This window comes from Halichondria panicea, chromosome 5 (genome assembly GCF_963675165.1).
Source record: "Halichondria panicea chromosome 5, odHalPani1.1, whole genome shotgun sequence".
Taxonomy (NCBI): domain Eukaryota; kingdom Metazoa; phylum Porifera; class Demospongiae; order Suberitida; family Halichondriidae; genus Halichondria; species Halichondria panicea.
This window is the reverse complement of record NC_087381.1, coordinates 2,437,236-2,462,260: the sequence shown is the minus strand read 5'-3', so window position 1 is coordinate 2,462,260 and position 25,025 is coordinate 2,437,236. Positions and strand designations below refer to the sequence as shown.

At 39.8% G+C, this 25,025-nt stretch overlaps 3 protein-coding genes across 3 annotated transcripts; 1 reads left to right on the top strand and 2 right to left on the bottom strand.

Annotated features, from left to right (window-relative positions):
• Positions 1–417: 417 nt before the first annotated feature.
• LOC135336703 (xanthine dehydrogenase/oxidase-like) lies at positions 418–14,213 on the bottom strand. The gene is made up of 31 exons (XM_064532561.1): positions 13,685–14,213; positions 13,528–13,589; positions 13,125–13,223; positions 12,539–12,704; positions 12,133–12,313; positions 11,798–11,871; positions 11,394–11,634; positions 11,214–11,284; positions 10,992–11,069; positions 10,581–10,685; positions 10,446–10,512; positions 10,192–10,289; positions 9,871–10,029; positions 9,288–9,368; positions 9,190–9,231; positions 9,036–9,128; positions 5,958–6,015; positions 5,461–5,613; positions 4,971–5,265; positions 4,300–4,493; positions 4,045–4,125; positions 3,479–3,643; positions 3,306–3,364; positions 3,045–3,209; positions 2,679–2,807; positions 2,436–2,566; positions 2,027–2,158; positions 1,641–1,764; positions 1,257–1,353; positions 870–977; positions 418–607 (listed from the first exon to the last, which is right to left on the bottom strand). Exons 1-31 carry the CDS (start codon positions 13,928–13,930, stop codon positions 534–536), a joined length of 3,828 nt encoding a protein of 1,275 aa, XP_064388631.1. The 5' UTR covers positions 13,931–14,213; the 3' UTR covers positions 418–533.
• A 2,187-nt stretch (positions 14,214–16,400) lies between these two features.
• Positions 16,401–18,090, top strand: LOC135336510 (uncharacterized). The gene has a single exon (XM_064532342.1). It carries the CDS (start codon positions 16,463–16,465, stop codon positions 17,927–17,929), a length of 1,467 nt encoding a protein of 488 aa, XP_064388412.1. The 5' UTR covers positions 16,401–16,462; the 3' UTR covers positions 17,930–18,090.
• A 1,289-nt stretch (positions 18,091–19,379) lies between these two features.
• On the bottom strand, positions 19,380–24,970 carry LOC135336547 (tyrosine-protein kinase receptor UFO-like). Its single transcript, XM_064532402.1, has 12 exons — positions 24,891–24,970; positions 24,251–24,328; positions 23,119–23,251; positions 22,884–23,041; positions 22,613–22,714; positions 22,411–22,494; positions 22,082–22,299; positions 21,850–21,962; positions 21,218–21,383; positions 20,975–21,117; positions 20,003–20,162; positions 19,380–19,654 (listed from the first exon to the last, which is right to left on the bottom strand). The coding sequence occupies exons 3-12, from the start codon at positions 23,121–23,123 to the stop codon at positions 19,634–19,636; spliced, it is 1,170 nt and encodes a 389-aa protein (XP_064388472.1). The 5' UTR covers positions 23,124–23,251; positions 24,251–24,328; positions 24,891–24,970; the 3' UTR covers positions 19,380–19,633.
• Positions 24,971–25,025: the final 55 nt, after the last annotated feature.

Here is a 25,025-nt window from a genome sequence, read left to right as displayed (position 1 = left end):
GACTTTTCTTTCACACGAACCAACGGAAATGAAGACTTTGCATAATAAACTGTGATAACAAACAATAATTTTGCAAATAAAACTGATGACTTGTCTTTCACACAAACAAACGGAAATGAAGATCTTGTAAAATAAACTGTAAAATAAACCGTAAAATAAACTGTAAGTGAAATGGGATATGACATTCAACACAAGATTATGGTTACGCAATCAAAAACTGTTATTATGAATCTAAATTGTTGTTCATGTCAGAACTCAAGATTTTGTTTAGAGAGCTTATAGATAATCATTATCTCAAAATAAAGCACATACCGGTACATTTCTTTATGCTAAAGACAAGTGTGGGGTAACATGCATGGGGATCTCAGTGATTTATCTCAAGGATTACTATTTGCTAGATATAATTGTAGCAGTATAGCTATAAATAATTATTATACACATTTCAAGTCAACCATTAATTACAAAATAATTATATAAAATTTAGGCTACATTAACTGCAATATAATTATAGCATATACCATTCTCTATATCAGTCAGTTTATTATACTCAACTGTTCTGTTGATGTTAAACAAGCTTGTTGAATATTCTCCACTGTGGCAGGTCCATCTGAAAATAACAGATGGTCAGATAAATCAGAGATCAATGCACTATTGTAATACATGGTAGACAGATTAAGGGGGATACGATACTGCATGTGTATAAGTTACATGAAAATGTGGCTAAGACTATAGTCAAGAGAGGTCTAATCATATAGCAATCACATGCAGAGTGGATCTTAACAATAATTATAACCAACTAACATTTGCATACACCTCCCTCCCCTGCATAAAGTGCCTATTATATGTCCATGCAGTATACTATATCACACCTAGTGTGAAATGTGTGCTGATTCCAGCGTCTGCTCGAGCACTCTCAATAGCTCTCTTGACTGCAAACAGTGCGGAGCAGCTCATACACTGAGGAGGCTCGCCAGCAGCTGTGTGTGTGTGCATGTACCAAGTACAAGTATATTATATAGCTATATAGATAGACAGACCATTTAAGCAAAGGAACTACGTATGCAGCCTGTCTCACGATATAATTATTACGAACATTAGCTAGAGGAACAACACAGTCATGTAGTGTACACATTAAAGTACTGCATTGGCTCTGTTTATAATAGGCAACTTTATATTTGAGGATAGTCTATATATGGATCCGAAGCATAATTTAGACCCCAACCACAATAGACAGTATACGTGACTGTAACTTATACCTTTGGATCCGAGCACTCCGAATGGATTAGTTGCATCCTTGAGCAGTTCAACTCTAAAATCAATGGGGATGTCTTTGTGAGAGGGGGGCTTGTACTCCTGTAAATATTGCAAAGTGAAAAGTGAAAAACAGCACAGTCATGCATGCACACACCATAATCATGTCAAACCTTATTCAGAAAATAATTACAATTAAAAGCTCGTAATGCCTGATTAACTTATAATTATGCCGAATGACTTTCGCTAAAATATCAATCTCTGTTAATTATGCGTAGGATGTGTTCGACAGTGTCAAAGTACTCTTGTAAATGTAGGACACAAAACGTTAGTTGCCGCGTGTACTATAATTATTATTAGTAGCAGCTAAGCTGTATATATAGACTTACCCAAGTGTTGTGAGTTAGCAGTTGTCCTGTCTCCTTATTGTAGACAATCTTCTCAGAGAGCCAGTAGCCCAGACCCATCACAAACGCACCCTCCACTTGACCAATGTCTATCTCTGGGTTCAGGCTGTATATGCATAAATGAGATGACCAATAAATACATGATCCCCGGGAGTATATAGATACAACATTGTACCATGACACATGCATTGTGCCTATAAAGTTAATGACGGAGAAAGTAGTGTGCATTTGGTGACTATACTTGCTTGAATGTACATGTATACATTGCATAAGTACATGAAGATATTATACAAGTTCCATATATTATACTCATCTCAATACATTCATCCATAAATAAATGTGAATATAAGCTCCTCCTATTCCCCTACCTGTCCCCACAGTCATAGAGGATGTCCACCCTCTCCACCCTCGTCTCCCCCGTCAGCACGTCCACGCCCACCTCCGTTACTGTACTACCCCAGCAAACGTAATTGAACTTGCCGTCACAAGATTCAGACACACTGCAGGTATAAAGACACGATTAGATTAAGTATTTCGTGATCACGCTATTAAAAGCTCAGTCAGGTACTTTATAATTATACAGTAATACTTTTTTCTATCATACTTATCAGGAGACAATACTTGAGTGCAAACGTTAGACTGGAATTAACTCGTTAGCGCCATTCTTGCCAACACACTCAATCTCTTATATTATACTTAGAGCCTACTATAGCTACATGCATGCATTGTACATATAATTATGTGGGCATGCATGATAATTATACAGACATTACTGACAATGCCCTTGCTGATAGGTTGACCCCAGCACTGCTGGCCATCTGTATAAGGTCCTCCCATTCCAGTCCGGGAATCTGCTCTCTGATACTGTCAATGCGACTATTCAGCTCTTTGCAAGCATTTATGGTCCCCTGCACATGCCACAAAAGTGAATATAAGAGCCAGTGTGAACGTAAGTGATTGGCTAAGTCTCAGAGGTCAATTTTTGAAGGCTCAACAGTATGATTTTTATGTTTGGCTCACCAGACAGTTCAGTTCACTGGTGGTGCTGGCTCCACTCCATATGCCATTGGGATTGAGCATGGAGTCCGTAGGCTTGATGCGTATCTTCTCCAAGGGAACACCCAACACCTTTGATGCCACCTGGGCTACCTATCAGAGGAGGGAGCATGCAGGTAAATTATCCAATAGACGTATTCCAATTGATATGCTGTAATTGTACGGCTGAGTTATCTAGTACTTGGCTCAAACAGTTGACTACACAATCAATAATTATGTCGCCGGAGAAATGATAAAATCAAGCCTTTATGTGCACATGTAATACAAACTTTTTGCAGTTGTATACATGTTAGTGTCTATATACTATACTGCACACAAGGTCTTAATTGCCTTGGTGTTTATCCCCTGGCCCATCTCCACACCACCGTGAGCTATGGCCACTGTGCCATCCTCAGCGTAAATGTTGACTGTCACGTAATAGGGTGTGGCCTCCGCCCAGTTGATAGTGTACTTCAGTGGCATCATGTTCAGTCCACGCTTGTACCACCGACTCGTCTGTACAGTGTATATGTGAAACAATTATGACATCATCGTGCATGTAAATGATGTTTTACAACAAAAAGTTAACACAACAAGCTAGCTGTCAAGCACCTTGTTGTATTCAGAAATCTCTTTCTTTCTTCTGTCAACTTCAGCAGATTGGTACAGCTCTGAATAAATTGAAAGATGTGTTCGCACTATAACATGTCAAGAGAATATTGTTTCACTGATACCAATTCACATAAACTTATTCTACGTACAGTCGTAAATACATTAAAACTCACGTTCCCAGATTCTCGACATGTTACAGTTAGTCAGCTCCTTCCCGACAAGAGTCATGTGACCATTCTTGTATAGATTGGCTACCTTGACAACCTCGACGTCCATGCCCAATGAGGTGGCGAGGTGGTCTATCATGGTCTCCATCATAAAGATACTCGGTAGAGTACCTAAAGAGAATGTAACAATTACATAACACTATAAATACTCGTCTTGATACATCTCTTGAACTGTTAAGTATAATAATCTCACGATCTAGCAATTTTTAACACGTTTGTGCAAACTGTTCTGCGCGTGCGAGGAAGCACACACCCAAAACGATTGATCGGATGCACTGGCTGATCATTTGCTGGCAATTTGTTAATTGCATCAGTGCACGAAAATTGGCCAGTGGCCACCTGTAATTATTTTGCACACTGTGCACTATAATAGTAATACTATTATAATTATTATGCAATATGCCATTAAAGAATGTTCGATGTATATGTACTGTAACTTAAATTTCACTGCATGTATACCTCACACGCAGTATACCTCACATGCAGTTGAGTACACATGCATGCATTATTACCTGGTGACCTGCAGAAGACGTTGGCGGGTGTGTTTGTTTTGCATGGCTGTGTAGCAATCTTCCAATTGGGAACGTAGTACGCTAAGGAGTGAGATACCTTTTAATTGGGATACAATGTAAGCAACAAGGTATACAACACATAATTATGTATACTAGCAGTCCATATATACCACAACAATAATTATAACAAAGAGCACGTACATTCATATGTATATATACTGTAAACATACTACTAGAGACAAACTCGCGGCGTACCATTGTCAATGAAGTCTCTCACTACAGATATAGCATTCTCATTAGGGGCAACACCGCAGTCAGCAAATATCTCAACATCTATAGCCGTGATGACTCCTTCTTTAGTGCTGCCTAGTTTGTACCTAACCATGTACGGGAATCTCTTCCCGATGGCCTTCATGTTCGTCTCAAGATCCATGTACATACGCACTGGCCTGTGTACAAGCGGTGCATGTTGACAGTTACATATAATAGTGTAAGATTTATTCCGTAAAGAGAAAATAATTACGATCAGCTAAAAATGCTCAACAAACGAATTAAACTGCATGAGGCCTGGATATTAATATAGAATCTCATTTAAAACAAGAAAATAAGCATTTGTCAGATTTTTAAGTCTAAGAATGGCCCTCTTAATGTTACCATCACTTTGTTGTAGCCGTTGGTTGTCTTTGTTCAAATTCAAAATGTCACCATTGGATTGCATGTTAAAAAGCACTTCTCTGTATGCATGCTGTATATAGGTAATAATCTCCTAACAGCTATAATTTATTTATTAATGTCTATCCATGGCGTTTAATAACCAGTTATACAACACCCATGCCATAATTGATCACAAAACTTTTGGGGCCATTCTCAATGCTATAGCATTTAGTATTAAAGCCACAGTGACTGCATTGATTTGCCAATTTTACCTCCCAGTAACTGAAGCACCGAGTGCACAAGCTGCAGCTACCAGATTGGGACGGGTGGTCTTGGCACCGTAAGCACCTCCTATCCTCTTCACTGATACATCTACAGAGCTTGCTGGGATGTTCATCACCATAGCAACAGCGGCTTGTACTCTGTCGACCCATTGAGTGGCAGATTGGACTTTAAACCCACCCTCATCCGGAATAACGACGGCTGTGTGTGTCTCCATGTGGTAATGGTATTGAGAGCCGAGTTCCACTTTGCCCGTGATCACGTGATCAGCACCAGACATGGCAGCTATATACACAAGTCATTTTAATAAGCGATAAATTGCAACTTCTTGAATGTATTCAAGTGCTTGAAACTCTGAGAGTCATTTTTTAATGCTTAACAAATACAAACAGACATAATTATATGCACTACCATAATTAGTACACTTATAGAGGTAAATTATAGGCACTGGTATACTCGACACTGTTGCATTTTTAACACCTTCAGTGTCTCCCACTTTCCGCTCGGTTCTGCGAGGACTGGAGAAGAAAGACTGTCTCTGAATGGCTTCCTCCAGAGTGAGTATGGGTGGCCCCAGAGTCTTGTGAGTGACCTCCACAGCACAAGCAATCCTATCAGCATGCTCCTGTGTGTCTATATACAGAAGGGGGTGCATGGTTGCATGTGTTACTCGGCCTGGATGGTTAATGTGTGAACATAATTATAGTTACTGTATCACCTCTATGATTATATCGTTTGTATACGGCAGCCTTTCTATAACAAATTAACACGCTTCACTATTCATAATTTTTGATGGACACGTGCATGCATGCATGTATTGTATATAACACATGCAATATTAAGAAGGCAAGAGTGAACCACACAATCCTAAAAGTACATGTATATAGTCCTTTGCAGGTTTGTAGATTTTACGTGCATGTAAGAAGCAACAAAGACAACACAGGTGCATGATGCCAGTTTCATACAGATATACTCACCAGCAAGTACCAGAGCAACAGGTTGACCAGCATATTGCGATATTTTCTCCGCAAACACCTGTTAAAAGTATACGTATTAGTGCACAATTTAATCAGTAAAACGACTGTCAAGTACAATTTTAGCATGATTATTTAACTTAGCATAATTATTATATATACTAACCAAAATATCATAATATGTTTTAGAGGTGTCTGTGCATGGGATTTAGAAGCCCAAAGGTGTATTGCTTTAGTATATCCTGAGCATAACGAGGGTACTACGAGTGCCTGAGGGCTTCTAAACCACATGGACACCGACAAAACATCTGATTTTATTCATTTACATACTGTGCGCATGCGCAAACCTTTCCCTCGAGGCTTGGCTAATAGGATACTATAATATAAGTAAGTTGTAGGTATACTAAGTCTCATAGTACAGTAGACTCTCGCTATTCCGGCTCTCTGAAGTACGGCCACCTCGATATACCGGCAATTTGGTTTGGCACAGTTTGCTAGCTAGATGTATGTTTACTGCACAAAACTCGCCCTGAAAATGCGGCCACTCGCTATTCCGTATATACTGGCCAGCACTGGCTACCCCAAACTAGGTATTTTATACGTTTGTTACAGCCAGGTAAGACGTTTTGGGTGTGGTTTGGCAGATAAAATTGGATTAGAGAGTAGAATGATCCATATCCTTCGTTATCCTCGAGACAGAACCGCAAAATTAGTCATTAGAAATACAGCCACCTCGCTATTCTGGCCAAGCTGCACTGCCACAAATTAAGATGGCCGGATTAACGAGAGTCTACTGTATATACCTCTTCTGAGGCACTTTTCTTGTAGTTTCCATGTAGATCTTATCATTATTAACTACTGTAGAGCGGGAAATTTTCATGGGTGCAAATTTTCACTATTTGGCTCCAGAGCCCTCAGCAGAAATGTTGGTGGGTTTTAATATTTGCAAGGAATCCACACCCACCAGTAGCTTTGCATGTGAATGCTGGTGCGTGGGAGTTTTAATCTTGGCACTGCTCTGCCCTCGAAAAAACAAAATTTTGCCACCTCACAAACATTTCCCGGCTATACAACATTTAATTATCTAAACATCTAAACCTTCTATATACAATTCTGTACTATACGTATAGCTATATATATAATATACATTCTGTCACTAGTTGTCTCTAGGAGTGAGATAACGATCATAAACTTCTTCCACAATTGTCTGTGCAAAATAACCATCTCCCCTCACTCTTCTCTTGTACCGACGAGCCACAACACAGTAAAAGATTAGTCCAATACTGCTTAGAGTTACTTCCACACACCAAGAAATAGGAAAACACAAGCTTGTGTCACAAGTGTATTTCTCCAAAAAAAACCTTGTACCAAAACCAAGCATTGAGGAAAAGATACCTAAGATAGTTATACATGCTGTAAGCAGACCTCTCATGCTGTATGGTGATTGGGAACAAAGAAATTCAACTGTTGAAGTGACAAAAGTTTGAGAAAGCAATCCTTGCATTGATTTGTAAAGTATAGGAACAGTCCAATCAATTGCTATCAAACTTCCTTCAAAGTGATAATTAATGAGCTTCAGAATCAAGCATATCAAACTCACAGCAAACAAAAGAAATGCAGCAATTCCTATTCTCTTTAGAATACTTGGAAGCCTGTCTCTAAGCAGTGGAAATATTAGAAACTCATGAAATAAAGTCCAAAGTATGAAAAATAAAGTCTCATCATATGAAACAAATCTCACGATTTGCGAATTACATAAGTTCAGACCACTGGGCATCAATACAACGTCTGGATGCAAAGAAATAGCCAAGCCAATCACCATTAATGATACACCTACAAAGAAAATACGAAACATAGTTTTTACATCTTCAACTTGCTCTGTAGTGAATGGACCACCATATCTCGACTTTCCGAGGTCCATTCTTGAAGGTACATTTTCCTCCCAGTATGTGAGAGCACTACGATTGAGGGGAGCTTTGTGCTTGGCTGCAAACTTGAGAACTTGGTAGATAATTTTGAGAGAGTTCGGTGACTTTGGTTCAATTATTAGCCAATTTTTGGAGAGACAAAAATCCGAAATAAGAACACAGCTTAAAGATAGAACAAGAAGTAAGCTCCAAACCTGTTGGTAGTTGGTACGCAATGAAACATCCAAGCAATCTACCTTCAGATTATATAAAACATTGCTTAAATAGGCTCCCAATACACCACTACATGAAAACCAAGTGATAAAGCTGCAAATGCTGGAGCTTGAAGCATCAGGCATCTGATCCATACCCAGTTGAAATAATACTAAAGAGCAACCAACACATCCTACCAAAAACAAACCGTTTATCACAAACACAAACCATTTCAGAACCAAAACGTTAACTACAAAATTTAATGGTTCAATTAAGTAATAGAAGCAATTAAAAATAGTAGCAAGGAATAAAAGCAATACACCAAATCTTACTACTTTATAGTTTCCAAACTTTGCGTCAGCCAGCCATCCTGTTAGTGGCACCGTCAACACTGACAGAAGTAACAAAACATCAGGCACCCAATAAGAACTTGCTGAAAGTGTTATTGGAGGAGGCAAAATTCTGAACATTGATATGATGACAAAGGTGATAAGCAGAAACCAGAACAGAACAAGTAGGGCTCCTTTAGAATAGAACCATCTCACTCTGTACTTGCACTTCATGGCTTAGCTAAAACCATACGCTCAACTTTGCCGTATTAACTATATATACAATCTGTGGTATTGACACAAGCGGCTATATGTGTACTTTGGTGGTTGGTTCTCAAAAATGATCTAAACTAAAAGTATGCAAAGTCGGGCTGCATTTCTGACTGATTCACAAAAGTATCAATTCATCAATTGCTTCTGAACAATCAATTATTGGAAGTTCAACATTATAACTTCTTCGTGTGATTATCTTACCTAAAAAGTGCTGTAGATGGAATTACTTAATATGCTTACATGGTACATGTCAAAGGACCTTTAAACACGGAGGTGCTAACCTCATTCTTCGTTGTGTCTTAATAAACCTCCCCATGCATTATTATACGAAATGAATAATTATTGTATCACTTAATTACTTCTTCAGGGATCTCAGCATCTCGATCAGACATGAAGTTGTTATCACCGGGAATATCTTTTGATGTGAGCATCTTGACAAAGCCAGGCAGTTTCTAGAATAGTACAGATATAGAAATTGCATCAAACGAGAGGGCATAAAAATAATAGACATACCTTAGCAGTGGAGCAGTCAATTGATATTATCTCAGCATTGCCCTAAGTATAAAAAAGATGTTATCAATACAGGATATACACTGGATGTGCTAACGTGCCATAGTGGTTAGGACGAAAGCAGCGGCTAGTTCTTTGGGTAGGACAGGACAGTCACTGATATACTGGGCCTCACCTGACGCCTGTATAAGGGGGTGACATGCGTGCACAGCTGGCAACTTTCACACTACACAACATGTGTGTACTATCAAGAGCACATGAGTAGATAGAGTGTCTTACTACGCGGATTTGATTGTCCTGGTGTACAAATATTGCCGTAATTATAATTATGTCACACCGCTAATTAAGTGCTGACATTTCATTGTACTTATAATTATTTAGTCAAACGCGTTATGTACAGAGCACTTAGCACATTACAAACAAGTTACAATACTGATTCCGCAATACTATGCATAGCTTCATCTACTCATTTGCTCCTGATACTAGGTTAAGGATTAATCAAGCAGGGCACATACATAATTGTATTAGACAAAAATTATAATTCTTATTCTGCCCAGTTTGTATAATGTATTTGTATATCCCAGCTGGCCGGCCTGCACAAATCACATCTCCAATGCATTTACCGAGATGTTAATTATATCATAGACTCAACTAAATAAGTGACATTATAATATTATTTCTAACCTGTAACTTAGCGGTCAGTTTTGTCAGCGGTTGTGTTATCGGATATTCGGAGGGTATACTAGAAAACAGCTGTTTGCCTCTTGACACAGCTCTGGTGGGTGGGACAACCACTGACTGGAGGGAAGGGGGGAGCGGCTTCGGGAGGATACAAACGATGAACTAGATGTATGTGTGTGTGTGTGTGTTACAATTTTCTGAGCTAGGGGAATGTAAAGTACGTACTACATATACACTTACACTAAAGAGTCAACGCTCTGAGTAACCATGCATATACATATCATCATAAAAATGTTATCGCCAAATGAATATTACATATTATACCTTGTAGAACAGTGTTGTTGCCAGGCTCATTCTGTACTCAGACGAGGCAGAAAGAGGTGTGTCCTGCAAGACTAAACTGCTCAGGATGTCCACAGCATCTGAAAACAAGGAAGGAAATTAGTGATCAAGAATTGCTGTTAGGTACGACATGTTAACAAATTAAAAGCAATCAATGATTAAAAGAGAGCATTATAAATTTGTAGGAACTCAACCACAAGGGAGAAGTTGTACTTATGTAAAGAAATAGAGCACACCTTTAAGGGTGGCCGGATCAGAGAAATCTTTATCCACCAAGTAATCACAGAGAGCCGTCATTAAAACCTGAAAAATGTTGAGTATGTGTATTAGTAATCGCATAACTATGACATATGAGACAGATATAGACACACTGGTTTGTTGGTGAGTCCGCTGTAGATGATGGTGGGCGTGGCCTTTATCACTGAGCCCTCCCCCACCTTGGCACAGAAGGAGGCGTTGACGTAAGCATGAGAGTTCTTTGGGGAGATGAAAATAATAGTATGATAATTATTATAGTGCTCTCAATCTGACTAGTATATAATTTATACCCTTAATAATTATGCAATCTTGAAATTTAATGAGCCCTGTACACAAAGCCATGGCTTTATCATTATGGATATAACTCGTAGCCAATGCAGTTATGCTCTGTACAATGTACACACAGCATATATATTGACCGACTAAATAATACTAGAGGCTACGTACTACACAAGCTACAGTACTACTACATGCATGGCCGTATGGTAGATATACATGTATAATACTTAATTCATTATGCATACCACAGCTCTGGGCATAATCTTGAAGCTCTGGTAGACTACACTCTCAGGAAGGACAGGGATGGACGCAGAGAGAATAATCTGTGGAATTGAAACTCTAATTATGAAACTCTGATTAAACATAAACTGACAATTTCATGTGAACAGTTTTTGACAACATCCTCAAGTAATTATAGTATTCATGTATATGTGTATACACGCTATCACTATAATGTATATGCTTACACTGTCTTTTATGTCTGTCTCCAGAAACTTCCACAGTGTCATGTCAACAGTGGATAGATCTGACAAGCGACCTATTACATGGAATGAATTTTATGATGGCCTGGAAAATTCAATTTTAAACATGCACCTGAAAGCAAGCTCTACATATCAGAATTATAACATCAAAAACATTCCTTTTACCGATAGTGATTGTAGTTCCAAGTCCGGCCAGTGTGATGAAGACATCGGAGGGAAAGTCCCTATGCTTATGGACCAACATGAGGTTACCCGCCCATGTACCCACGTTCCTCACGGGGACATTGCCCACCATGAGCAGGTGCTGACTCAGGACTTTAAACGAGGGGGTGGGGTTGTTAAGGAGTACTTCCACCAATCGAGAGATGCTCACACAGGCACCCACTATAAGGACACTGGGGGTTACCTGTGGAGGGAGAGGTATATGCTGGTGACGATCGATTACATCATTACAGCTAGCAGGAAGATTTCATGCAATACAGTTGCAGAGAAGCAAATTGTCACCTAATTGACAATAGTTCTTACAATATTCATGACAGAGACACACCCACATTTTGATAGTGACTGACCTTTATTTCGCTAAACTCATGAATAGCCTTTAAATCAATAAGCACCTCATCTCGTGGTGAGTGTTTAAATACCCCTGAATGTGCATGTGCAAGAGAGAGAGAGGGAGAGAGAGAGGGGGGGGGGGGGGGGGGGGATTGAAGTTACAACCAGCTGGTAAGAATGCTCAATGGCTCAATTGCTCTATTTAGCGCTATAAAATTAATTATTAAAGCATGCATGCACTGAGATATAGAACAAGTTTGAAGCAGCAGCTTAATTGCCCTTCGATCTTAAATAGTTATAAGTTTATTTTCTGCTTTTACGTTATATACTATTATCTCAAAGTGTGACAGACCTCTTCCAGTGTCTCCGGCTACCAGCCCAATTCTTTTCCCCTCATTACCCCTGACAACCGCCACTAGCTCTGACAAAGAGGAGGGACGGTACCACTGAGGGTCAAAGATTGTCCTCCTCAATCCTCGGCCTAGATCCAAGCACAAGTCACCAACATCAGAGCACACTCGGGGAGAAAGGTCCTGTGCATGGAGAAGGGGGAATTGCAAACAGTTAATGCAAATAATTATAGTTAATTGCTTGAGGCTTCATATGGAATTCAGGATTTAGCCGATAGCTGCCATGTGATACATGTACATAATGCACTTCATGTAGTTGCAATTAGACACATGCATCAATTTATTTGTTGGTATGAGTAAGTAAAAATCAACAGTATAGCCTTTGTTTTCGTTACGTGGACTGCTTACCTCAATATCAGCAATATGGTGAGTGGCGGTGGTGGTGGGGGTGTGGTCAATGGCAAAGCTCTTCATAGCATCCAGGATCGGACGATACCCAGTACACCTGCAAATATTCCCGTCGAACACGTCTTCCACTTCTCTCTCAGTAGGTTGGGGGTTCCTCTGAAGCAAGCTAAGTAAAAAACATAATTATTACCTGATATTTAGTAGGTGTTAACGCTAAAATGTTTTAAGGCGACATTTTTAACATACATTTTTCGTATACGATAACAAAAATGCAATGAATGAATATCACTCGCGAATAATTACAGCATAAAAGGATTGGAAGTTATAATCAGGTCAAAAATAGAATGAAATGCAGTCTGTACATTTCGGCCTCAATTTTAGTGAAAAGAGGACCTGGTATATATATCCATGTACTGTTTCAGTAATAGTCCTATGGTCACCCACGTGGTTGATTAAACAAAACCTGCCTTTTTAACACTGGAGAAAGAGTCTTTCTCCTTTGAAAGTGGCCTGGAATCGAAGCTAGTACATTCCCTGCCCATATTTCTGATCTATAATACAGAGCATTTCGCTAGCCTATACTCACCTGTACATGGTCATGACAAAGCCTGGAGTGCAGTAGCCACATTGACTGCCATTGTACTCAGCAATGGCTGTCTGGATTGGGTGGAAACCAACCTTGGAACTGTGTGTGTGTGTGTGCATGTGCAAGGGTCGATTACAGTCATAATTATACACGGTAGTATAGATTGGCTCTCTATATACAACAACCTCAAACATATTTCTTCATGCATATACATGGTACCACTGAATTTCACTGTGTCTTAACTTCCTGGCACCAAAGGATGGTTCTATAATGATGTATGTACCAAGCATATAATATTATACTGAGACATGCACTTAGTGGTCTATACCCAAACTTGTCCGTACGGAAATACTTACTTTAATAGATATTAAAGTAGATCTAGCATGTTTAGTCACAATCTTACCTCCCAATACCCTCCACAGTGGTTATGGACCACCCTTCAATGGAGTAGATGGGACACAGGCACTATAAAAGCAAGACAATAATTATAATACCTTACTATGTACCTTGACATTATGCCATGCTATAATAGCCATTTATATGCAAGTATTAGAGCTCACTGAGTTGATTGCGACACTCGTCTCCCCATCACCATGGTGCGGTACACTTGCGGCCACCACACAGGCCCCACAGCCTCCTTCCCCACACATCCTCTTGGCTCCAGTTAGTCCAGGCTGAGACCTCAACCATTGGTTCAAGCTGACTCCAGGACTTGCATCTGCTACACTCACTGGGAAACCGTTTAGTGTGAAGGAGACTGAACTGCAGGCAGGGGGGGCAGCTGCAACTGATTCAATACTGCCCATGATTTTACTATACACAGCGCTAAGAGAGTCTCTTGGCTTGTATACAATAGTGTAGAGAGCTAGAGGGGGGAGGGGTAAAGCAAGAAACGCTGATTCAGCAGTTGGAAAACCCCTACCGTTATAAAAGCGAAAACTCGGCCTGGTCTCGAGCTAGTGTGTGCCAAAAATAGTCATTTGCACTGCATTTGAGTGGGCAGATCAAAGGAAACACAAATGGTGAACTGGCTGAAGTTATCTAAAGCCCACCCTCCAGCCAGTAACCTGAAAAAAAACGTGTTAACAGATTCAGTGGTAGGCAGAAAACGTTTTTCATGCGTCTGGTGCATTCCACAGCCGACCACAAGTAGTTGCAAACTAGTTGTCCTATAAAAAGAGTGATGTGTACACGGAAAGGAATGCAGTTGTTACACAGCTTCACTCGACTTGTGTGCACATTGGATATAATTATTATGCCTCGAGGCGTACCCGCAGGAGGGATACGGTAAAGCTGACTGTGTCTGTGTGTGTGTCTGTTCCAGCTGTAACTGCTCAACGGTTGCAATGCGACAAAAACTAACAGCTTCTATAGGCTAGACTCGCAAGCCGTCACTGTTGCAGGCAAACAGTGACGGCTTGCGAGTCTACTATAGGCTTCTAGCCACGTTCTCTTGGATTTTGATTCGTGGATTAGCAAACTAAAGCTTCTTTCTCGAGTTATGGCTAGTTTGACTCACATTGAAGGCTGTTGCAGTCTCTTCAGAATCTTTCATAGCATCATCTGTCCGCACAAACTTTCTATTCAACATATGAGTTAGCCTTGCACTAAAGCGCTAGCTTTTTGTTAGCTACAAGACTCATAAAATACCTGTTAAAACAGCTAGCTAGCAGTAGCCATTTGTGAAATTGATCTCTTTGGACACACCCTTTAATTATTCCTATGGATGTAATGCGCATGCGCGCTCATTCCCCATGTGTGATATCCAAGGTCCAGATCCAGATCCTCCTGGCAGAATCATATTTTTCTTGAGGGCCTGGTAAGCCACAAAACACTACTATATAACAATATAGATAATAATATGCATGTACACAAGTCTTTTCTTCTTAGATATTATAATTATACACTGAACTACTACAGATCCTGGAAGAATCAATTTTCTTCTTTCTTGAGGTCCTGGTATTAAAGCCACATAATACAACAATAGATGCATGTAATAAGTCTTTTCTTCTCAGTGACTTTATATAGATAAACTAAAATTAGTAAAATTATGCACTTTCGCTTATAATTACAAAATCTTCTTCTTTGTTGCTTCCTAGATCCTTGAGGTCCTGGTATAAGCAGCCACAAAACACAACAATGATACCATAATTATACAATTGAATAGATGCAAGTCAGTTTTAGACAGATTATTTTATACACTTTTTCCTCTTCTATACTTCCTCTTCTATACTTTTGAGCGAAAGCAAATCATGGCGAGAGGCATTAGCACATGCAGCGCCAGCTTGAACACTAGTTGGCTCAGTAGTGCCGTTTGCCCTTGAGGCCTGCGGCCCTCGGGCTTACGTCACTACTGAGCCAATACCCATGTGGCACTTGTGCATGTGTCACAACTATAGCACCAAAAATGGGATTAACTTTTAATTTCAGCAGCGAAATAACAAACTTGAGCACAAAAAATGTGGTTTCAAACATTGATTGGACTAACAATACATTTACTGCAATGTAAAATGTGGGTATTCCGGAATATTTGGCACAGGCCTATAGTCTGTGTAGACTGCTACAGCCAATAACTAGTTCAATGAAGAACTAGTTATTATAGGCTTCTAAACATGAATTTTGATTCGTGGATTTGCATAATAATGCTTGGTTCTCGAGTTATGCCTAGTTGTTTGCTTACTTGGAATGCCATTGCAGCCTTGTCAGAAGAGTGCGTAGCAAAACTTGTCCATGGAGTGCGTGTTGCTACTCATATAGTAGTTAGCTCTGCACTAGAACGCTAGCTATATTTGTATATAGCTGCAAGAGTGAGAAGAGAGCTGCAAGGCTCTGCTAGTGCAGCGATTCATTTTAGATTTGGACTTTTGGCATCGATTTCCGGAATTCCGGAAGCGACTGTCAGTATAAGAGTAGAATTCCCAGTTGGAATTTACAACTGATAATTTAATGTGTGTATAAAAGCTATTGCTATATAAATTGCTAGTATGTTATGTAGCTTTGACACCTCCACGGAGGCATCAGCACCTGCACTGACCAGTATGGATTACTAGTATGTCAGCAGTATTTGCCCAGTATAGTGGTCAAAGGTACCGCTGGATAATTATACAGTATACATGTAGTCTACCGTATAAGAGTTTTTTGAGGGGGGGGGATTCCGGAAGCGACTGTTTAAGAGTAGAATTCCCAGTTGGAATTTACAACTTTGGTTCAGTAATACCACCAACATTCCGTATGTTGGAGGAGGGAATCAAATACACCACAACATAAACCCACAGCATACCGTAGAGGTTACTGTATATTGTGTATACTTAAGTTATAATCTTGCCACATGTAGCTACATGCAGTACAACACAAAGATGGACTCGAATGTGAAGTTCAGTAAGATAATCTCTCAAATAGCATTTGTGCTACTGAGATTCTCATTGTTTGGTGGTCTGTTTTTTGCTGTGTGGACTCTCAAGTCTGAAAATGCAATCTTACAGGACCAAATCACTAAATTGCAAGATATTGTTCAAGCTAATCCAAACCCCTACTCGAGTGATGAAGCCACGGTGATGGGCACACTAAAGCGACTAACACGACAATCAAGCTCCTCTCAAAGTGCTACAGATCTACTTTCTGATGCTCTGACAGAACTAATTGAAAAGAAACTGTACACTATAATGGAGTGTGCTAGAAATGATGATAATTTAACTGACTGTTCGCTCAAACCAGGCCCAAAGGGGAATAAGGGAGACCTGGGTGATCAGGGTAAAGAAGGTCCTCAGGGAATTCATGGAGAGCCTGGCGTTAAAGGACACATAGGTCACAATGGCTACCCTGGTTACCCTGGTCACAAAGGGGAAGTAGGTCTAAAGGGTCCTATCGGCGGTCCCGGCCCAATAGGGCAGCGAGGGGTTAAAGGAGATATGGGTAACATCGGTGTGAAAGGTGATACGGGGGTTAAAGGCGAGCGTGGTGAGAATGGTGTGAAAGGTCAGCTTGGTTACCCAGGATACAAAGGAGAGCCGGGTGCCAAGGGGGTTAAAGGAGATCGAGGCTTTGGAGGCAATAATGGACAAAAGGGAGATAAAGGAATGACAGGTGAGCAAGATCCAGCGGGACCTATATCATTGTGTGGTGGTCCAGGATGGAGGAAGGTGGCATTCATTGATATGACTAATACAAGCCAAAACTGCCCTCAAGGACTAACACTGACTGGCTACTCAAACTACCGATCGTGTGGTCGAACCAATACAAATTCGTACGCTTGTTCTTCGGTCATCTTTCATGTCGGTGGATATCAATATAGTCGAGTATGTGGGAGAGCTAGGGCTTATCAGTGGGGGTACATGTATTCCTTTAGGGGGTATCACTCTGCTTCACATAGTATCAGTGCACAGTACGTTGATGGACTAAGTTTCACTCATGGGACACCCAGGACGCACATTTGGACATTCGCAGCTGGTGCCAATCAAGGAAACAGTAATGCAACTGATATTGAAAGTACAAATGAACACTATCGCTGCCCTTGTAACCCGGGCAACACGTACGGCCCCCCTCCTTTTGTCAGTAACGACTATTTCTGTGATAGTGGCGTAAGCTCTCGCTCTGCACGTGGATATCACCTCTTTTCTGATAATCCTCTCTGGGATGGTCAGGGGTGTATCCATGACAACCCGTGCTGTCAGTTCAATAACCCACCGTGGTTCAACAAAACACTACCAACCCCCACAACTGATGATATCGAAATGAGATTATGCATGCATAATTCTGCATATAGTGCTAACATTGCTCTTGAACAAATGGAACTATACGTCTACTGATCGATGATTTAGAGACACTGAACAATGATCTAACATGCATACATATATAGCTCTGTTAGCTACTCTTATTATTGGACGATATATGTAGTATATATATACGTAGTATATCAATGCATGACTGCTGCAGTATGAAATGTGTGCTGTATATAATGGTATAATTTTAAGTGTCGAATGAGACAATTGAACTGTTATTCTATAAACGGACGATCGTGCTGCATATAGCATTATTGCTAAGTGAGATTGTGTTGTGAAGTATCCTTGATTCGCCAAATTGATAGTATAATTATAGTCATCACCTACCCATAATGTCAATTAAGGTAACCTGTCTGCACTAGTCTAATATACCGACTCACTGTGTGTTAGTCCATTATAAATGGCACTGTTTATTGTAGTTAACATTTTGCTTAAAGTTCTCTCATGCAAAAGTATAGTGAGTGATAGAGGGTATATTGTTGATTAAAGTTATACTGTTGCGCTGATGTCCATGGCAGTTGCAACGATTGAGGTAAAAGTGTTTACTTGCTTTGTAGTGTTTGGCTTTGACAGTGAGTTTGTTGTTGCAACTGAAGCGGGTGAGACCATGCAGTAACACATTTTATATGATCTCTTATGTTGAAGTGATCCGATGGTTCCTTTAATGACTTTATACTAGAAACATTGTGTCTTGTATTTCAAACCAGTACATTAGAGGTAGACTAAGTATAGCTTCAATTTGGACAGCCTCGATCGGTACGAGCTTGAGAATCCTTAAGGATTAATTTGGTGGCGCTCTCCTCTGGAGTCTCTCCAGTTTTTGAATGTCCTTGATCAAAGCTATAATAATTACACTTATTATAATGCAGTATAGTGAAGCATGGAGCTTCTGTATATACCCTCCACAACCACACCACACACACTGTCACAGATATTGAGCGAGAACATGCAGGTTGTACAATACTATGGCCGTGTAGACCCTTATGTTGCCATGACACCCACCCCATTGAATAAGCATGGTTTTCCATTGCCGAAACTATATAGCTGGAAGAAACTGTGCTCCTCCGATCATCCCTCCAGACAACTCTCAAGTTGTGTATGTGCATGTATGTGCACGTGTTAATAATACAGCCTCCCTCCTTTACTGGTGATGTGATGTGTCTGTCAACTATGTCCTCCCACCTATAATTATGTATATCCCCACTATACCTATCTCCAGGTCATCAGCTCAGTCACCTGCTATATACACACATGCATGGTATGCATGTTTGTTTACCCATGCAGGAACCAAAGAAACAAAAGTCTTATGAAGAAGATGTAAGGTTGCGTGTAATTATAATTATGATAAAAGTAGAGGTGTAAATCTATAGTGCCGTTTCAGGATTACACTGTAAAAATGAAGTGTGGTGAGCACACTAAAACAGTTGCATATAATTATAGCACGCTTTTTCCCAGTGTAGTATTCACTTGCTGCATGTGTATATCTGACTTCTTATAATAATATATCATGTGTTTCTATGTTATGTACAGCAGTTTTTTTGTACTAGCTATAAACTTGTGAGCAAAACAATAAAAATTAATGTCACAGTAAAAGTTGTTGCATGCTGCATTGCAGTCATTAATCTATAATAGTCATTAATCTATAACAAAATTTAATCAATCTATCATTGAGATAATTGTTAGTTAGTTCAATTCTCCTCACATTAGTTGCTCTGTTCATTAGTGACTCGCTTAAATCGTTGTCATGCTTGTCTGCAACAAAAAATATATATATGATTTTCAAGCGAAACATAATAATTTGTAGTCGCTTTTGGTATAGGTATAATTAGTGCATGTATTAAAAAGGTGGCCTTCTATATATTATAACACACATGCTTTAAATTATTATTTTATGGAGACAGGATGCATGGGGTATTGAGTTGACTGTTGCTAACAGGGGGGCGTAGGAAGCATGGGTGCTCAGGGTGCTGGAGCACCCCTTGTCTCAGGCTACCTTATGCTCCTTGAATAAGCCAGCTAGCTATAGATAGATATAGGCCACCTCCTCAGCACCCCTTTTCAAAACTATCTTCCTACACCTCTGATTAGTTAGTGACGTACATTAATTGTGCCAACAGTATCGCTATTATGAGGGAGCTTCATGTTCAGTTCAGCATAGCCAGACACAGAGGAGAGCATGGCGTCCATTATTGAAGACAGGTCAGCAAAGGATGGCCTCTCTTCAGAATCTTCGAGCCAACATCTCTGCATCACTGTTGAGCTGGAGTGACGTAGAACAATCTTTAAGAACAGCATTGTTTAGGTATGAGCTAAAACACATTATTTTATATAGACCTGCCTATAAAAACTACATTTTATAGAGAGCTGGATTAGCGATAGTCTACCGTGTATCACTTTTAAAATTGGCCACTCTAGCTATATATATACGGTAGACTATCGCTAATCCGGCTTCTGAAGAACAATCATCTCGACATACTGATCGTTTTATTTGGCACGAATTATAGAATATTTTGTGGGTGAAAAATCTTGGCGAATGAACCAAATCAGCGAAAATTTGACCCTTTGCGATATAACTATTGTGTTCTGGCAAGGATCGTGTGTATTATTTAGGTTTTGCGGATTTTATTGTTGCGAATTAATCAACCATCGCAAAGCTCGCAAATGTTTGGTGCTCACAAAACATTCTAGTAATACAGTGTTAATTAATTTTTACTGCACAAAACTCGCCCTGAAATGCATGCGGCCACTCACTATTTAATATACTGGTCAGTTCTGGCTACCCTAAACCAGGTTTTGTACATTTATTATGACCGGATATGACGTTTTGGGTGTGGTTTGGCAGATAATTGGATTACACAGAGAGAATAATGATTCATTATCCTCGCGACAGAACCGCAAATTAGTCATTATATTCGAGGTGGGGATCGCTTTTTAGCCGCGGCTGATTTTTTCTGAAATGCAGCCACCTCGATATATATTCCAGCCAAACTGCACTGTATCAGGGTGCAAGTAACAAATTACGAGCTCTTATTAAATTGGTTACATACACAACTATCCAACAAACCAACTCACATGTCAGTAGTACAGGCAGCATTAACGGGAGAGTCCAATCGGCTTCCTCTCTGTAGGAACTTGACAAGAGTCACAACGTCTACTCCAGGATAGGGAATCTGACCGCCACTGAAGACCTCCCACATAGTCACTCCATACGACCACTGCAGGGGGTATTAAATGTTAATTGTACTATAAGCCTTTAGCCAGAAACAAAACTGGCACAGTAATAAGGGACAGCTTATAGCAAAACACTATCTATACCACATCTGTTTTCTCTGTAAAGATGGCATCGTTTAGACTCTCCAATGCCATCCACTTGTAGGGCAGCTTGATATTAGCTCGTTCATTCTGTCTATAATATCCAGTACTGTACACATTCTCGGCCAGTCCAAAGTCACCAACTCTGATATCACCACTAGAGTCCAACCTGAACAAAGGGTTTTAGTCTGAGGAAATAGTCTGTACTGTGCTAAAATTAATATGCATGCACGAGTGAATTTATTGTACATGCATGCTTGTTGCCCAGTGAGTGGACAGATCAAAGCAATTCAGTGCTCTTTATATGGCATGTTACATCACTACCATGCACTGCAATATACCAGAACATATAGAGAGCATGTTACACTGCATGTGTGTAAATGCATGCAGTGGATGAAACTGCTTTTTGACTAATGCCGCACCATCCCACCCAATAACTCAAATGGTACGTTTTATGCCTTTAGACTTGTTGTGGGTTGTGGGAAGCAAAACTAACGGAATTTACTATGGAATTCGGCAAACTAACGAATTCACTCAAAACACGTGTCTATTATAAAGAAAACCTTGACCTATTAGAAAAGTTTGGACAGTATAATTGTTACAAACTTAATTACGTAATGTGCTTGAAAACATACATGCAGTTTCGTGCTGCCAAGTCTCGATGAATAAATCTTTGCTGAAAGAGATATTCCATTCCTAAGGAAATCTGATGACATATTCGCAATAGAAGCTTCCTGACAGCATGGGCCTGTGTATATAGTATAAGGAATAAATATTCATTCACTGGGCACCAAAAAATTGCTTTGCAAATTGCTTTGGAGAGATGGAGAGAACTACGGTAACCTTTTGTTAGTATAATTATCTGACCTCTTCTTTGCTGCAGTTTTCAGTCAATTTTAGACCACTTCTCTCCTTCTTCAAATACTCCAGTACACTCCCATTTGCCATATACGGCATCACCATGGAAATGCCGGGTCCGACATCTAGACAGACTCCAATCAGGGGCATGACGTGAGGGTGATTGAAATCTTTCATCTTGATAATCTCAGTGATCAGAAATTGAATATCCGTAGAAGAAAACAAACCTAAAAATAAAACAAAACATTTTTAAAACTATAATCTACCAATAATTATTTGTAACTATAGCTACATGTATGTATACTTCGTAGCTGATTGTGCAAGTTGTCACTATATACCTTTCAATGTTTTGACCGCCACTCCTTGTAACGGCTTATCTTTCCAGTTTATCAGTAAACCTTTGTAGACCATACCGGTTTCCCCTGGAAACCATTAATGTCATTATTAATTTTTACTGTCACTTTTTGAACGGTACTGTATCATGCGCACAATACGAAGTGCATGCAAGAGAAGAGACATACATATTCAAATTTCTCTCACCTTGTCCAATGAGGCCACTGCTCAGTTTCAACTGAGATCCTGATATCTTTAGAGATAGTGGTAGCTCAGGCAGCTCCTTCGTATTACCAAGTATCTTTGAGCCTGGACACACATTTGGACCAAATCATGAAGTTGCATGTGGCTTGCTTCGTACAGGCCCAGCAATTGTTTAAAATTATACTACATGTATACCATGCGATAATGCTTAAAAATCAATTAAATTATGCATGCATTCGTAATTAACACTCATCATCATGTAACATATACGTACAAGCATTGGCTGTTGGAAATCGTGGTACCAACTTTGGCGGCAACTCTGTCCTGTTCATCTTGTTGGTGGTGGAACTCAGGATCGATTGTCGTGTGTCATTGAAAGGAGTCGACAGCGAGGGATTGATAGCATTATTAGGTAATGCGTCAAGATCATACCTACATAGAGTTTTAGTGTTTCTATGGCTTTGTATACTGCATACATGGTCTAAGTGCATTATTACGGCATAATTTACATCATTGTAAGTTGTTTTGCTTTCAACTGTCTTCGTTTGAGGAGCCCAACACAACAAACTATAAAGCAAGTCAATGCGACAAACACAATTACTGTCCCCGCAACAGCAGATCCAATGATGATGCCAGTTGTATCTGAACCGAGTTAAAAGTTAATTGTATAGGTTCATTGGCATATGAGTATATATAGTTTATAATCATACATGTACAATAACTATATCCATGCTATATAAACACAGCCCTTTTGCAAGAGAACCACAAATAATCATGACAGACTAATAAGTATCAAAATACCACATTCCAAGCTAAATTTGCTATAACCATGCATTTGCCATGCACACAAAACACCACATCCACAATCAGCATGCAGTGTGTAAGGAAATGTTATGTGCCAACATGCACCTGTCATGCATGGGGCATCACGCATGCATGACAAATCTGATCATATAATTAGATAGCCGACACAGAAATCATACCCACTCAAATTGAATACCTATATATATACGCAATGGCATATATAACACTAGCCTCGATTCAAGGCCGATTAAAATACAGCCTGGTACCTATTGCAGGGGTGATAGTGCGCATGCGCTTCAAATTACCCAGAATATGGGTAATTGTACTATAAACGTAAAACCTTAGTAAATTATAGGAAATAAGAATATATGTTCCGTAATGCTTTATCTCTATGACTGAGTTCTGTGAAGCTGTGGCTTATGCCGTCTATTGCGTTGGCTAGAAGGCTTGAACACTAGTTTTATGACAGAAGAGGCTCTCATCTACGTCTAGGATGGTCCTATAGCCGGGTTGTCTTCGCGAGTAGCAGTTTGAGGCACCATACAACTTCCCATAGCCTGTACAGATCCAAGGTAAGACATCCTGACCATACAACCGTCATAGAGGTAGATGAGAGCCTCTTCTGGCTTCAGACTAGTGTTAAAGCCTTCTGGAACAACGCAATAGAGAGCTAAGCTGATGTACAAAGATAGAAAATAGATGAGAGAAAGAAAAAAGAGGATTCCCCAGATTCTGGTGAATAAACTCTAACGCATGCGCACTATCACCATGCAATAGGTACACCAGGCCGTATTTTAATCGGCTTGGAATCGAGGCTAATATAACACAAGCATATACCTGTTGCAGTTGTTGTTGTTACAGAGGTAGTAGGTATAGTAGTGGTAGGAGAGGCTGTTTGTGGTGTTACTGTGAGCTCTGCAGTATAAAGTTTGATCTGGTAAGCTGTTATTAAAGTCGTTGTGTTGTTCAACAAAACGGTATAGTTGTATGACTGAGAATGCAAAGGCAACCTCAACTCACCAGATTTCACCAATATACCATGCACCTAATTAACAAACATTTTCCAGCCCCGGATTCCCCTAGCCGGCGACACACTCCGAGTGCCTTTATTTCCCCCCTCCACTTCAATAATAATTATTATATGATACACCCTGCAAAAAAATAATTATTCTACATATAGGTGGGACACATGTACATTTTTTTCTTATTTGTGGGTATGATTTGCTGTTAGTTATATATTATATTCTATACGTATAATTCTTATGACTCTGTGCTATTAGAATTACATATAATTATGCTTATATAGGACTACTACTTCAACCATTTACTGTCCAAAGGTATATTATTTTGAATTCTTATTCTAGTGCAATTACTGCATTAATTGTTTTGTGCAGTTTACCCAATTGATTCTATCAACAGTATAGGCCATGCACTCGGCTGTACATGTTTATAACGTTGTAAGTTATGCAACTTTTACCTGTAGAACTGCACACCAAGGCCACATCTTGTGTGTGGGCACAATCTTCAACTCCATGCAATAGTGTTAGCTGGACAATTAATGAGTCTGCTCTCAGTTCCTAAGCAACGAATCTCGTCCAGCCATGTTGGAGAG